The sequence below is a fragment of the Eleginops maclovinus genome, chromosome 17 (genome assembly GCF_036324505.1).
Source record: "Eleginops maclovinus isolate JMC-PN-2008 ecotype Puerto Natales chromosome 17, JC_Emac_rtc_rv5, whole genome shotgun sequence".
Lineage (NCBI taxonomy): Eukaryota > Metazoa > Chordata > Actinopteri > Perciformes > Eleginopidae > Eleginops > Eleginops maclovinus.
The window spans coordinates 17,491,163-17,505,786 of record NC_086365.1 but is presented as its reverse complement, the minus strand read 5'-3'; the positions used below and the strand labels follow the sequence as shown (position 1 = coordinate 17,505,786).

The 14,624-nt window shown below is 46.7% G+C and overlaps 1 protein-coding gene across 2 annotated transcripts in view; it reads right to left on the bottom strand.

Moving 5' to 3' along the window:
- Nucleotides 1-4,864: 4,864 nt before the first annotated feature.
- parp12b (poly (ADP-ribose) polymerase family, member 12b) overlaps nt 4,865-14,624 on the bottom strand; it is a 15,621-nt gene continuing 5,861 nt past the window's right edge. Inside the window, exons 5-8 of one of the 2 annotated variants that reach the window (XM_063905642.1) lie at nt 13,245-13,371; nt 12,995-13,163; nt 5,985-6,105; nt 4,865-5,348 (exon numbers count right to left, since the gene is read on the bottom strand). In XM_063905642.1, coding sequence (XP_063761712.1) covers nt 5,248-5,348; nt 5,985-6,105; nt 12,995-13,163; nt 13,245-13,371 — 518 coding nt within the window. In that variant the 3' untranslated portion in view covers nt 4,865-5,247. Of the gene's footprint in view, nt 5,349-5,984; nt 6,106-12,994; nt 13,164-13,219; nt 13,372-14,624 lie in introns of both variants that reach the window. The other variant, XM_063905643.1, reaches the window with a different exon arrangement.

Here is a 14,624-nt window from a genome sequence, read left to right as displayed (position 1 = left end):
GAATAAAAGCCTTAGAATAAAACCAGACGAGGACCCGGATGATGCGGAGCCTCCCTCCTCTGCAGCCGCACACACACACACACACACACACACACACACACACACACACACACACACACACACACACACACACACACACACACACACACACACACACACACACACACACAAACCCACGCTGCTCATGAAACAGTGCCGGTTCTCCCGGTCCCGGCTCTCACCGTGCTGCGGACCTACCTTCCATCCTGAGGAGGAGCGGGTTCCCGTGGTTCCGGCGCGTCACGCCTCTCTGCAGCGGGAGGAGGGGAGGGGGGGGGCGGAGACCTTGCAGATGATTCACTATCAATGTAACCCTGTAGAACCTCTTTGTTATTAAAGCGCGAGACATATTCAGCTGTCATCAAAATAACACATCATGTAAACAATAACAACAACAAATGCAAAGTGAAATAAATACTAATATATCAAAACAATTATTATTATTGTTGAGGAGGGGGCTGCAGGAGGAGGAGGAGGAGGAGGAGGCTGCAGGAGGAGGAGGAAGAGGAGGAGGCTGCAGGAGGAGGAGGAAGAGGGGGCTGCAGGAGGAGGAGGAGGAGGCTGACGGAGGAGGAGGAGGAGGAGGCTGCAGGAGGAGGAGGAAGAGGGGGCTGCAGGAGGAGGAGGAGGAGGAGGCTGACGGAGGAGGAGGAGGAGGAGGAGGAGGAAGCTGCAGGAGGAGGAGGAAGAGGGGGGCTGCAGGAGGAGGAGGAGGAGGAGGCTGACGGAGGAGGAGGAAGAGGGGTCTGCAGGAGGAGAAAGAGGAGGCTGCAGGAAGAGGAGGAGGCTGCAGGAGGAGGAGGAAGAGGAGGAGGAGAGGAGGAGGAGGAAGAGGGAGCTGCAGGAGGAGGAGGAGGAGGAGGAGGCTGCAGGAGGAGGAGGAAGAGGGGGCTGCAGGAGGAGAAGGAGGAGGAGGAGGCTGACGGAGGAGGAGGAAGAGGGGTCTGCAGGAGGAGAAGGAGGAGGGTTAACCTAACCCTAACCCATATGTTATTGTATATACTGTACTTCTTTAGTGTTGTTATTGTATATACTGTACTTCTTTAGTGTTGTTATTGTATATACTGTACTTCTTTAGTGATGTTATGTATATACTGTACTTCTTTAGTGATGTTATTGTATATACTGTACTTCTTTAGTGATGTTATTGTATATACTGTACTTCCTTAGTGTTGTTATTGTATATACTGTACTTCTTTTAGTGTTGTTATTGTATATACTGTACTTCCTTAGTGTTGTTATTGTATATACTGTACTTCCTTAGTGTTGTTATTGTATATACTGTACTTCTTTAGTGATGTTATTGTATATACTGGTACTTCTTAGTGTTGTTATTGTATATACTGTAACTTCTTTAGTGTTGTTATTGTATATACTGTACTTCTTTAGTGATGTTATTGTATATACTGTACTTCCTTAGTGTTGTTATTGTATATACTGTACTTCCTTAGTGTTGTTATTGTATATACTGTACTTCCTTAGTGTTGTTATTGTATATACTGTACTTCTTTAGTGTTGTTATTGTATATACTGTACTTCTTTAGTGTTGTTATTGTATATACTGTACTTCCTTAGTGTTGTTATTGTATATACTGTACTTCTTTAGTGTTGTTATTGTATATACTGTACTTCTTTAGTGTTGTTATTGTATATACTGTACTTCTTTAGTGTTATTGTATATACTGTACTTCTTTAGTGTTGTTATTGTATATACTGTACTTCTTTAGTGTTATTGTATATACTGTACTTCCTTAGTGTTGTTATTGTATATACTGTACTTCTTTAGTGTTGTTATTGTATATACTGTACTTCCTTAGTGTTGTTATTGTATATACTGTACTTCTTTAGTGTTGTTATTGTATATACTGTACTTCTTTAGTGTTGTTATTGTATATACTGTACTTCTTTAGTGTTATTGTATATACTGTACTTCTTTAGTGTTTGTTATTGTATATACTGTACTTCTTTAGTGTTGTTATTGTATATACTGTACTTCTTTAGTGTTATTGTATATACTGTACATCTTTAGTTTTATTGTATATACTGTACTTCTTTAGTGTTGTTATTGTATATACTGTACTTCTTAGTGTTGTTATTGTATATACTGTACTTCCTTAGTGTTGTTATTGTATATACTGTACTTCTTTAGTGTTGTTATTGTATATACTGTACTTCTTAGTGTGTTATTGTATATACTGTACTTCTTAGTGTTATTGGTCTATACTGTACTTCTTTAGTGTTATTGTATATACTGTACTTCCTTAGTGTTGTTATTGTTATAACTGTACTTCTTTAGTGTTGTTATTGTTATATACTGTACTTCTTTAGTGTTGTTATTGTTATATACTGTACTTCTTAGTGTTGTTATTGTATATACTGTACTTCTTTAGTGTTGTTATTGTATATACTGTACTTCTTTAGTTGTTGTTATTGACCAATAAAACCTTTGAACCTGGGAGGAGGAGGAGGGAGGAGGAGGAGGCTGCAGGAGGAGGAGGAAGAGGGGGCTGCATAAGAAGGAGGCTGCAGGAGGAGGAAGAGGAGGCTGCAGGAGGAGGAGGAAGAGGGGGCTGAAGGAGGAGGAGGCTGCAGGAGGAGGAGGAAGAGGGGGCTGCAGGAGGAGGGGGCTGAAGGAAGAGGAGGAGGAAGAGGACGCTGCAGGAGGAGGAGGCTGCCGGAGGATGAGGAGGAGGAGGCTGCAGGAGGACGAGGAAGAGGGGGCTGCAGGAGGAGGAGGCTGCAGGAGGAGGAGGAAGAGGGGGCTGCAGGAGGAGGGGGCTGAAGGAAGAGGAGGAGGAAGAGGACGCTGCAGGAGGAGGAGGCTGCCGGAGGATGAGGAGGAGGAGGCTGCAGGAGGACGAGGAAGAGGGGGCTGCAGGAGGAGGAGGCTGCAGGAGGAGGAAGCTGCAGGAGGAGGAGGAAGAGGGGGCTGCAGGAGGAGGAGGCTGCAGGAGGGTGAGTAGGAGGAGGAGGCTGCAGGAGGAGGAGGAAGAGGGGGCTGCAGGAGGAGGGGGCTGAAGGAGGAGGACGAGGAAGAGGACGCTGCAGGAGGAGGAGGCTGCCGGAGGATGAGGAGGAGGAGGAGGAGGAGGCTGCAGGAGGACGAGGAAGAAGGGGCTGCAGGAGGAGGAGGCTGCAGGAGGAGGAGGAGGAGGCTGCAGGAGGAGGAAGCTGCAGGAGGAGGAGGAAGAGGGGGCTGCAGGAGGAAGAGGAGGCTGCAGGAGGAAGAGGAAGAGGGGGCTGCAGGAGAAGGAGGAAGAGGGGGCTGCAGGAGGAGGAGGCTGCAGGAGGAAGAGGAGGCTGCAGGAGGAGGAGGAGGAGGCTGCAGGAGAAAGAGGAGGCTGCAGGAGGAGGCTGCAGGAGGAGGAGGAAGAGGAGGAGGCTGCAGGAGGAGGAGGAGGAGGCTGCAGGAGGAGGAAGAAGAGGCTGCAGGAGGAAGAGTAGGCTGCAGGAGGAGGAGGCTGCAGGAGGAGGAGGAAGAGGCTGCAGGAGGAGGAGGAGGAAGAAGGGGCTGTAGGAGGAGGAGGCTGCAGGAGTAGGAGGAAGAGGAGGAGGCTGCAAGAAGAGAAGGAAAAGGGGGCTGCAGGAGGAGGAGGAAGAGGAGGCTGCAGGAGGAGGAAGAGGCTGCAGGAGGAGGAGGCTGCAGGAAGAGGAGGAAGAGGAGGGGGCCGCAGGAGGAGGAGCAGGACGAAGAGGAAGAGGAGGAGAAGGAGGAGGCTGCAGGAGGAGGTGGAAGAGGGGGCTGCAGGAGGAAGATGAGGAGGAGGCTGCAGGAAGAGCATTAGGAGGAGGAGGCTGCAGGAGGAGGTGGAAGAGGGGGCTGCAGGAGGAGGATGAAGAGGGGGCTGCAGGAGGAGGAGGCTGCAGGAGGAAGATGAGGAGGAGGCTGCAGGAGGAGGTGGAAGAGGGGGCTGCAGGAGGAGGATGAAGAGGGGGCTGCAGGAGGAGGAGGCTGCAGGAGGAGGAGGAGGAGGAGAAGGAGGAGGCTACAGGAAGAGGAGGAGGAGAAGGAGGAGGAGGAGGAGGCTGCAGGAGGAGGAGGAAAAGGGGGCTGCAGGAGGAGGAGGCTGCACGAGGAGGAGGCTGCAGGAAGAGGAGGAGGAGAAGGAGGAGGCTGCAGGAGGAGAAGGAAGCTTCAGGAAGAGGAGGAGGAGGAGGAGAAGGAGGAGGAGGCTGCAGGAGGAGGAGGAAGAGGGGGCTGCAGCAGGAGGTTGAGGAGGCTGCAGGAAGAGGGGGCTGTAGGAGGAGGAGGTAGAAGGGGCTTTGGGAGGAGGAGGAAGCTGCAGCAAGAGGAGGAGAACACTGCAGGAGGAGGAGGAGGCCGCAGGAGGTGGAGCAGGATGAAGAGGAAGAGGAGGAAAAGGAGGAGGAGGCTGCAGGAAGAGCAGGAGGAGGAGGAAGCTGCAGGAGGAGGTGGAAGAGGACTGCAGAGGAGGAGGCTGCAGGAGGAGGAGGAGGCTGCAGGAGGAGGAGAAGGAAGAGGAGGAGGCTGCAGGAAGAGGAGGAGGAGGAGGAGAAGGAGGCTGCAGGAGGAGGAGGAGGCTGCAGGAAGAGGAGGAGGCTGCAGGAGGAAGTGGAGGAGGGGGCTGCAGGAAGAGCGAGAGGTGGAGGCTGCAGGAAAAGCTAGAGGAGGAGGCTGCAGGAGAAGCTAGAGGAGGCTGCAGGAAGAGGAGAAAGAAGGGGCTGCAAGAGGAGGAGGAAGAGGGGGCTGCAGCAGGAGGATGACGAGGCTGCAGGAAGAGGAGGCTGTAGGAGGAGGAGGAAGAGGGGGCTGCAGGAGGAGGAGGAGGAGGAGCTGACCCTCGCTTCACAAACAACAAACACATTTTGTTTTGATCCACACTGAAGTTTATTTTCTGCTTAAATCTCTGAGGATGAACTGGACCTCTGGAAGTCCATTCTCATCAAAGGCTGCAGATTTATAAAAAGAGATGAAAATAAAGGAGTGACAGACAGAAGGCAGCGTACGTCTTTATAAACGTTGTTCACGTTTAGGTCCGCCCTTTTTATTCCCAGAATGCACTATTTTTGATTGATTTAAATAATCGAGAAGACTGTATTTGTCGGTGTCTCGAGAGGATCAGGACCTCCTCTGAGGATCAGAACCTCCTCCGAGGAACTCGCTTCCGGCGCCGGGACCGGCCTCTTCCAACAGGAGCCCGCTGAGTATGATATAACGTATATATGGGACTAAGATGAGGCCCTGGTTCAGGTCCGGTCCGCAGGGACTTCCTGCGGCTCGGAGATGAGGCGAGGCCGCCGCCGGACCCTCCGCCTGGTGTTGTGCTTCAGGTTCCTCTGGTACATGTCTGCAAGACATTAGAGCAGCAAACAGGAAGTAGAATTCCTCAGATTGTTTTGAATTTCTGACCTAACTTGGGGACGGCACATCTGGACTTTTAGAAGAGACCAGGGTCTTCCTCTCTTTACTCGGACTTCAATTTGGCTGTGCTTGTTTTGACATGGGACTCGGTTTTGGGACCTTCCTATCTTAACTTGGAGGTTGCTTATTTTGACTTGGGACCTTTTCAGGAAATGACTTGGAATTTACCTTTCAGGATTGAGGACTGGATGTGGGAGTAACCAATCTGAACTCAGTTCTGAAGAACCTTAACAGAGACTTGATCTAGGACTTGTTTTGAAACTTGAGGACTTGACCTGGACCATCTTGTCTTTACTCAGGTCTCAGTTTGTTTGCTTGTTGTTTGTCTCGATACAGGACTTATCTTAGGAGGGGTCTTGGGGTTACTGGTTGTAAGACTTTTAAGCTCTTTGAACCGGACTCCCTATCTTTATTTGGGTCTGAGCCCTTGATCTGGGTTCAACTGTCTTGTCTTGAGGCTTTCCTCTCTAAACTCTGGCTGGTCTTAGTATCTAATTGTTGACCCTGAACCTGTGAAGCCCTGACCCCCCCCCCCCCCCGAGGGAGTGACAGGAAGTGGTACCTCTGAAGCTGAGGACGTACTCTCTGTGGCCCTTCACCACCCTGACCTCCGCCGAACTGTCCGACAGAAACCTCTCCTCCAGGGTCCTCGAGGTCTCTGAGGTGGTCCGCTGCTTTTCATCCTGGGGTTGGGGCACACAGCAGTTAGCATGCTAAATGTATCATCCCAGTAAGCATCCATTTTAGTAAGGTTAGAGAGGCATCCAGGGTTTCACGTTGTTCTGAGTTTCAAACACACAATCTTTCCTTTAGTACAAGTACGCAATAACCCTAAATCCTTTAGTACAAGTACGCAATAACCCTAAATCCTTTAGTACAAGTACGCAATAACCCTAAATCCTTTAGTACAAGTACGCACTTACCCTAAATCCTTTAGTACAAGTACGCAATAACCCTAAATCCTTTAGTGTAAGTATGCAATAACCCTAAATCCTTTAGTGTAAGTACGCACTAACCCTAAATCCTTTAGTGTAAGTATGCAATAACCCTAAATCCTTTAGTGTAAGTATGCAATAACCCTACATCCTTCAGTATAAGTACGCACTAACCCTACATCCTTCAGTATAAGTACGCACTAACGCTACATCCTTCAGTATAAGTACGCACTAACGCTACATCCTTCAGTATAAGTACGCACTAACCCTACATCCTTCAGTATAAGTACGCACTAACCCTACATCCTTCAGAATAAGTACGCACTAACGCTACATCCTTCAGTATAAGTACGCACTAACGCTACATCCTTCAGTATAAGTACGCACTAACCCTACATCCTTCAGAATAAGTACGCACTAACCCTACATCCTTCAGTATAAGTACGCACTAACGCTACATCCTTCAGTATAAGTACGCACTAACGCTACATCCTTCAGTATAAGTACGCACTAACCCTAAATCCTTCAGTATAAGTACGCACTAACGCTACATCCTTCAGTATAAGTACGCACTAACGCTACATCCTTCAGTATAAGTACGCACTAACCCTACATCCTTCAGAATAAGTACGCACTATCCCTAAATCCTTCAGTATAAGTACGCACTAACCCTAAATCCTTCAGTATAAGTACGCACTAACCCTACATCCTTCAGTATAAGTACGCACTAACCCTACATCCTTCAGTATAAGTACGCACTAACCCTACATCCTTCAGTATAAGTACGCACTAACCCTACATCCTTCAGTATAAGTACGCACTAACCCTACATCCTTCAGTATAAGTACGCACTAACGCTACATCCTTCAGAATAAGTACGCACTAACCCTACACTGTAAAACAAAAACGGTTGACAGAACACAGATTTTCTAGGCAACGTGATGCATTTGGTTTTTTGAGTTTTCTTAACTTAAATTCACTGTGGTTGAGTGTACAAAGATTTTTAAGTTCTGCCAACTCAAGTTTTTGGAGTGTTGCATAGAAATTTTGAGTTCTACAAACAAAGGCTTTTGAGTTTCACATGTTAATATTGAGTTCTACCAACACAGTTTTTTGAGTTTCACCTTTAAGCTCTGAGTTCTACCAACTCAGTTTTTTGAGTTTCACCTTTAAGCTCCGAGTTCTACCAACACAGTTTTATGAGTTTTACATATAGATTCCAGGAGTTCTACCAACTCAGTTTTTTTAGTTCTACCAATCCCCCTCACCACTCCCCATCATTCAACACACAACAAATTAATTGAATACAATTTGTTTTTATTTTTCCAACATCAATGGGCTGCTGGAACAATGATGTGAAAGGGAGTCTCCTTGTGTTTGTGTGTGTGTGTGTGTGTAAGAGGTGGTGTAGGCTATAACTGTCCAATACTCTGATAAAGACATTAGGCCATTAGGCTCATGTAAATTTGGCTATTGTATCAATACGTACAAAAACATAAAACCACAATGTAAACCACCATTTAACTGCTAGAGTCAATGGGCTGCCAGAACAATGATGTATGTATGAAAGGGAGTCTCCTTGTGTGTGTGTGTGTGTGTGTGTGTGTGTGTGTGTGTGTGTGTGTGTGTGTGTGTGTGTGTGTGTGTGTGTGTGTGTGTGTGTGTGTGTGTGTATGTGTGAAAGAGCTGGTGTAGGCTTGTTCATGGAGGAGTGATGACAGAGCTGGGCGTGCGTGCGTTCGTGAGTGTAAATCATACACAGGCTTCACAGCAAAAGCTTCTCTTTCAAGGATCGCGTGCGCTGAGAGCATCTTGAACCAAGCTCGAAAAAGATAGTCTGGATGGCCTCAAAGGTGTACCTCATCTTCTCTGGATAGCTTATGTCCATTGCATACATTAGGCCAAACAGGTAGGCGAAGTCAGCAGCGAGGTCAGGTAGGTCGTGTTTTATAACTGCCCCTTCCAAGATGACATTGATTTCAGTCACTGGTGGGGATTCGGTGCCATCATCATCGTCATAGACAGTCAGTATGGCAACTGCCACTCCTCCAACCACCTCTTCCTCAGGGTCTGTGTTCTGTGGGAAAAAACAGACACAGCAAATGTTTTAGTGATACCGACACCCCATTACAATTGCGGTCAACACATAAGCTAATTTAGTTGTTTACAGTCACATTTAGGACAAGACTACCAGCCAATATGTATCCAGCTTCTGGGGAGATATGAAAGAGGCACTGCAAATCTGTTAATCACACCGAATTGCTCTGGACTGACTTACCATGCACTTCAGAAAGAACTCTGATGCATCCTCTCTAACAAAAATATATCAGTCAATATATAAGTCTATATATTAGTACTGAATGCCCTGTATGTAGGTTACCCCACAACCTAGCCCTTGCCTATCCTCGTGCTACTGCTCCCTCCACAACCAATGTTAGCGCTACTGTCGCTATCACTAGCTACTACTGCTTGATTGTTAAGCAGACATCACATGGTTCTTTCTGCAACACACGCGGTCCTTATGCAACATGTGTATGGAGTACATTCAATTAAGTTGAATATTTTAGCAATTTTAAGTTTAGATATTTATTTTCCATGAATTACTGAACAGTCAAATTAAAAGTAAACCAGTAAATTCAAAACCACAGCAGCATTCATTAATGCGAGAGAAAAAATATATCAGTCAATATATAAGTCTATGGGTGCGTTCGTAAATTGCCACTCCGAGCACACTCTGAAACGTTTTAACCGATATATACAGTCTATGGATTTGACAGTATCATGAGACTGGTGAAATACTGTCTTTCTGGGAAGTGTTTCGAACGGTTAAAAAGTTTCAGAATGTGCTCGGAGTGACAATTTACGAATGCCCTGTATGTAGGTTACCCCACAAACTAGCCTCGCCTAGCCTCGCGCTACTTCTCCCTCTACTTCAGTTAAGACACAAGGGCACAAACTCTAACTCTCCCTCTACAACCAATGTTAGCGCTACTGTCGCTATCGCTAGCTACTACTGCTTGATTGTTAAGCAGACAGTTCTTTCTGCAACACACGCGGTCCTTATACAACATGTGTATAGAGTACATTCAATTAAATTGAATATTTTAGCAATTTGCTGCTACTGACTGTGCATAGAACATCACGTTCAAAAATTAGCATTAAGTTAGCAAACTAAAATCAGCTAATAACTTTGCTAATTTGGTTGAAATACATTAAATATACGACGCTGGTTAGTTCAGCGACCAAATCTATCTTCAATTATTTGCCTTACGCATTCTATTAAGTCATATTTTAGAGAAATAACAATAATTACCTGATATGAATCTCACGTCTGGCAATCCTCTCAACTTCGAGGGAAAATGGTAGAACGGTCGACTCGTGGAGACCTGTGTATGTCCATGGAGACAGGAAGGAAACCCCGTAGTAGGCGTGTCCATGAACATACAGTTGAGGAAACTTAATTTTTTGTGTTAGAATCTTTCTAATCTTGTTAGAAAGTTGAGGGAAACAAAAAATCTTGTTTTGGTGAATCAAATTTCCTTGTTGACCAAATTCTGAGAATATTGAGTTGGGCAAACATTAATTTATTTGTTAGATGACAAAATTGTATTTCTGAATTAGCTTACAATAAAATTGTGTGTAAGTACAACAACTGTAATTTCCTTTTTTTACAGTGTACATCCTTCAGTATAAGTACGCACTAACCCTAAATCCTTCAGTATAAGTACGCACTAACGCTACATCCTTCAGTATAAGTACGCACTAACCCTACATCCTTCAGAATAAGTACGCACTAACCCTACATCCTTCAGTATAAGTACGCACTAACCCTACATCCTTCAGTATAAGTACGCACTAACCCTAAATCCTTCAGTATAAGTACGCACTAACGCTACATCCTTCAGTATAAGTACGCACTAACCCTACATCCTTCAGTATAAGTACGCACTAACGCTACATCCTTCAGTATAAGTACGCACTAACCCTACATCCTTCAGTATAAGTACGCACTAACCCTAAATCCTTCAGTATAAGTACGCACTAACGCTACATCCTTCAGTATAAGTACGCACTAACCCTACATCCTTCAGTATAAGTACGCACTAAACCTACATCCTTCAGTATAAGTACGCACTAACCCTAAATCCTTCAGTATAAGTACGCACTAACCCTACATCCTTCAGTATAAGTACGCACTAACCCTAAATCCTTCAGTATAAGTACGCACTAACCCTAAATCCTTCAGTATAAGTACGCACTAACCCTAAATCCTTCAGTATAAGTACGCACTAAACCTACATCCTTCAGTATAAGTACGCACTAACCCTAAATCCTTCAGTATAAGTACGCACTAACCCTAAATCCTTCAGTATAAGTACGCACTAACCCTAAATCCTTCAGTATAAGTACGCACTAACCCTACATCCTTCAGTTTAAGTACGCACTAACCCTACATCCTTCAGTATAAGTACGCACTAACGCTACATCCTTCAGTATAAGTACGCACTAACCCTACATCCTTCAGTATAAGTACGCACTAACGCTACATCCTTCAGTATAAGTACGCACTAACCCTACATCCTTCAGTATAAGTACGCACTAACGCTACATCCTTCAGTATAAGTACGCACTAACCCTACATCCTTCAGTATAAGTACGCACTAACCCTACATCCTTCAGTATAAGTACGCACTAACGCTACATCCTTCAGTATAAGTACGCACTAACCCTACATCCTTCAGTATAAGTACGCACTAACCCTAAATCCTTCAGTATAAGTACGCACTAACCCTACATCCTTCAGTATAAGTACGCACTAACCCTACATCCTTCAGTATAAGTACGCACTAACGCTACATCCTTCAGTATAAGTACGCACTAACCCTACATCCTTCAGTATAAGTACGCACTAACCCTACATCCTTCAGTATAAGTACGCACTAACGCTACATCCTTCAGTATAAGTACGCACTAACCCTACATCCTTCAGTATAAGTACGCACTAACCCTACATCCTTCAGTATAAGTACGCACTAACCCTACATCCTTCAGTATAAGTACGCACTAACCCTACATCCTTCAGTATAAGTACGCACTAACCCTACATCCTTCAGTATAAGTACGCACTAACGCTACATCCTTCAGTATAAGTACGCACTAACCCTACATCCTTCAGTATAAGTACGCACTAACCCTACATCCTTCAGTATAAGTACGCACTAACCCTACATCCTTCAGTATAAGTACGCACTAACCCTACATCCTTCAGTATAAGTACGCACTAACCCTACATCCTTCAGTATAAGTACGCACTAACGCTACATCCTTCAGTATAAGTACGCACTAACCCTACATCCTTCAGTATAAGTACGCACTAACCCTACATCCTTCAGAATAAGTACGCACTAACGCTACATCCTTCAGTATAAGTACGCACTAACGCTACATCCTTCAGTATAAGTACGCACTAACCCTACATCCTTCAGTATAAGTACGCACTAACCCTACATCCTTCAGTATAAGTACGCACTAACGCTACATCCTTCAGTATAAGTACGCACTAACCCTACATCCTTCAGTATAAGTACGCACTAACCCTACATCCTTCAGTATAAGTACGCACTAACCCTACATCCTTCAGTATAAGTACGCACTAACCCTACATCCTTCAGTATAAGTACGCACTAACGCTACATCCTTCAGTATAAGTACGCACTAACCCTACATCCTTCAGTATAAGTACGCACTAACCCTACATCCTTCAGTATAAGTACGCACTAACCCTACATCCTTCAGTATAAGTACGCACTAACCCTACATCCTTCAGTATAAGTACGCACTAACCCTACATCCTTCAGTATAAGTACGCACTAACCCTACATCCTTCAGTATAAGTACGCACTAACCCTACATCCTTCAGTATAAGTACGCACTAACCCTACATCCTTCAGTATAAGTACGCACTAACCCTACATCCTTCAGTATAAGTACGCACTAACCCTACATCCTTCAGTATAAGTACGCACTAACCCTACATCCTTCAGTATAAGTACGCACTAACGCTACATCCTTCAGTATAAGTACGCACTAACCCTACATCCTTCAGTATAAGTACGCACTAACCCTACATCCTTCAGTATAAGTACGCACTAACCCTACATCCTTCAGTATAAGTACGCACTAACCCTACATCCTTCAGTATAAGTACGCACTAACCCTAAATCCTTCAGTATAAGTACGCACTAACCCTACATCCTTCAGTATAAGTACGCACTAACCCTACATCCTTCAGTATAAGTACGCACTAACGCTACATCCTTCAGTATAAGTACGCACTAACGCTACATCCTTCAGTATAAGTACGCACTAACCCTACATCCTTCAGTATAAGTACGCACTAACGCTACATCCTTCAGTATAAGTACGCACTAACCCTACATCCTTCAGTATAAGTACGCACTAACGCTACATCCTTCAGTATAAGTACGCACTAACCCTACATCCTTCAGTATAAGTACGCACTAACGCTACATCCTTCAGTATAAGTACGCACTAACGCTACATCCTTCAGTATAAGTACGCACTAACCCTACATCCTTCAGTATAAGTACGCACTAACACGGTTAGAGCGACTCACCGGCTTCCCGTACTCCACCCAACCCCCCCGGTCTCCCTTATAGAACCACAGCCACTCGGTGGTCAGGGTGTAGTGCGGCGGCTTTGTGACGGAGGAGGCGGTGGAGAGCCGGCGGACGGGCTGCGGTCCCCGGATCATCTGCAGGAAGTCGACGGGCTGTGCTCCGAGGCTGCAAACAGAGAGTGATGTTTGTATGACGGGGGCTTCTGGTATTGCGGGACTCACATTACACCCAGCCGTGACCTCTGACCTCTGAGCGTTAAACAGGTCGTGGAAATCTCTCTCGATGTCCTCCATGTCCTGCAGGTCTGTCCAGGTGCGGCCATCAAACGCCTCCCACCTGTAGGGCAGCGGGAAGTGAACCCGGCGACACCCGTCTGCACAGAGAGGAAGGAAACACACAGCTGTCCTTCATCACTTTCCTCAGGTGACGATGAAGGGGAGGAAGGGGAGGAAGGGGAAGAAGGGGAGAAAGGGGAGGGGAGGAAGGTGAGGAAGGGGATGAAGGGGATGAAGGGGAGGAAGGGGAGGAACGGGAGGAAGGGGAGGAAGGTGAGGAAGGGGAGAAAGGGGAGGGGAGGAAGGTGAGGAAGGGGATGAAGGGGAGGAAGGGGATGAAGGGGAAGAAGGGGAGGGGAGGAAGGTGAGGAAGGTGAGGAAGGGAATGAAGGGGAGGAAGGGGATGAAGGGGAAGAAGGTGAGGAAGGGGATGAAGGGGAGGGGAGGAAGGTGAGGAAGGTGAGGAAGGTGAGGAAGGGCATGAAGGTGAGGAAGGTGAGGAAGGTGAGGAAGGGGAGGAAGGGGATGAAGGGGAGGAATGGGAGGAATGGGAGGAAGGTGAGGAAGGGGAGAAAGGGGAGGGGAGGAAGGTGAGGAAGGTGAGGAAGGGGATGAAGGGGAGGAAGGGGATGAAGGGGAGGAAGGTGAGGAAGGAGATGAAGGAGAGGGGAGGAAGGTGAGGAAGGGGAGGAAGGGGATGAAAGTGAGGAAGGGGAGAAAGGGGAGGGGAGGAAGGTGAGGAAGGTGAGGAAGGGGATGAAGGGGAGGAAGGGGATGAAGGGGATTAAGGGGAGGAAGGGGAGGAAGGTGATGAAGGGGAGGAAGGAGAAGGAGAAGAAGGAGAGGAAGGAGAGGAAGGGGAGGAAGGAGAAGGAGAAGAAGGAGAGTAAGGAGAGGAAGGGGAGGAAGGTGAGGAAGGTGAGGAAGGGGATGAAGGAGATGAAGGGGATGAAGGAGATGAAGGGGAGGAAGGGGATGAAGGAGATTAAGGGGAGCAAGGGGAGGAAGGGGAGGAAGGAGAAGGAGAGGAAGGAGAGGAAGGAGAGAAAGGTGAGGAAGGGGAGGAAGGGGATGAAGGGGAGGAAGGGGAGGAGGGAGAAGGAGCGGAAGGAGAGGAAGGAGAGAAAGGTGAGGAAGGGGAGGAAGGGGATGAAGGGGATGAAGGGGATGGAGAGGAAAGAGAGGAAGGAGACGAAGGAGAGGGAGGGGAGGAAGGGGAGGAAGGGGAGGAAAGTGATGAAGGTGAGGAAGGTGATGAAGGTGAGGAAGGTGAGGAAAGTGATGAAGTTGATGAAGGTGAAGAAGGTGAGGAAGGTGAGGAAGGTGATGAAGGTGATGAAGGTGAGGAAGG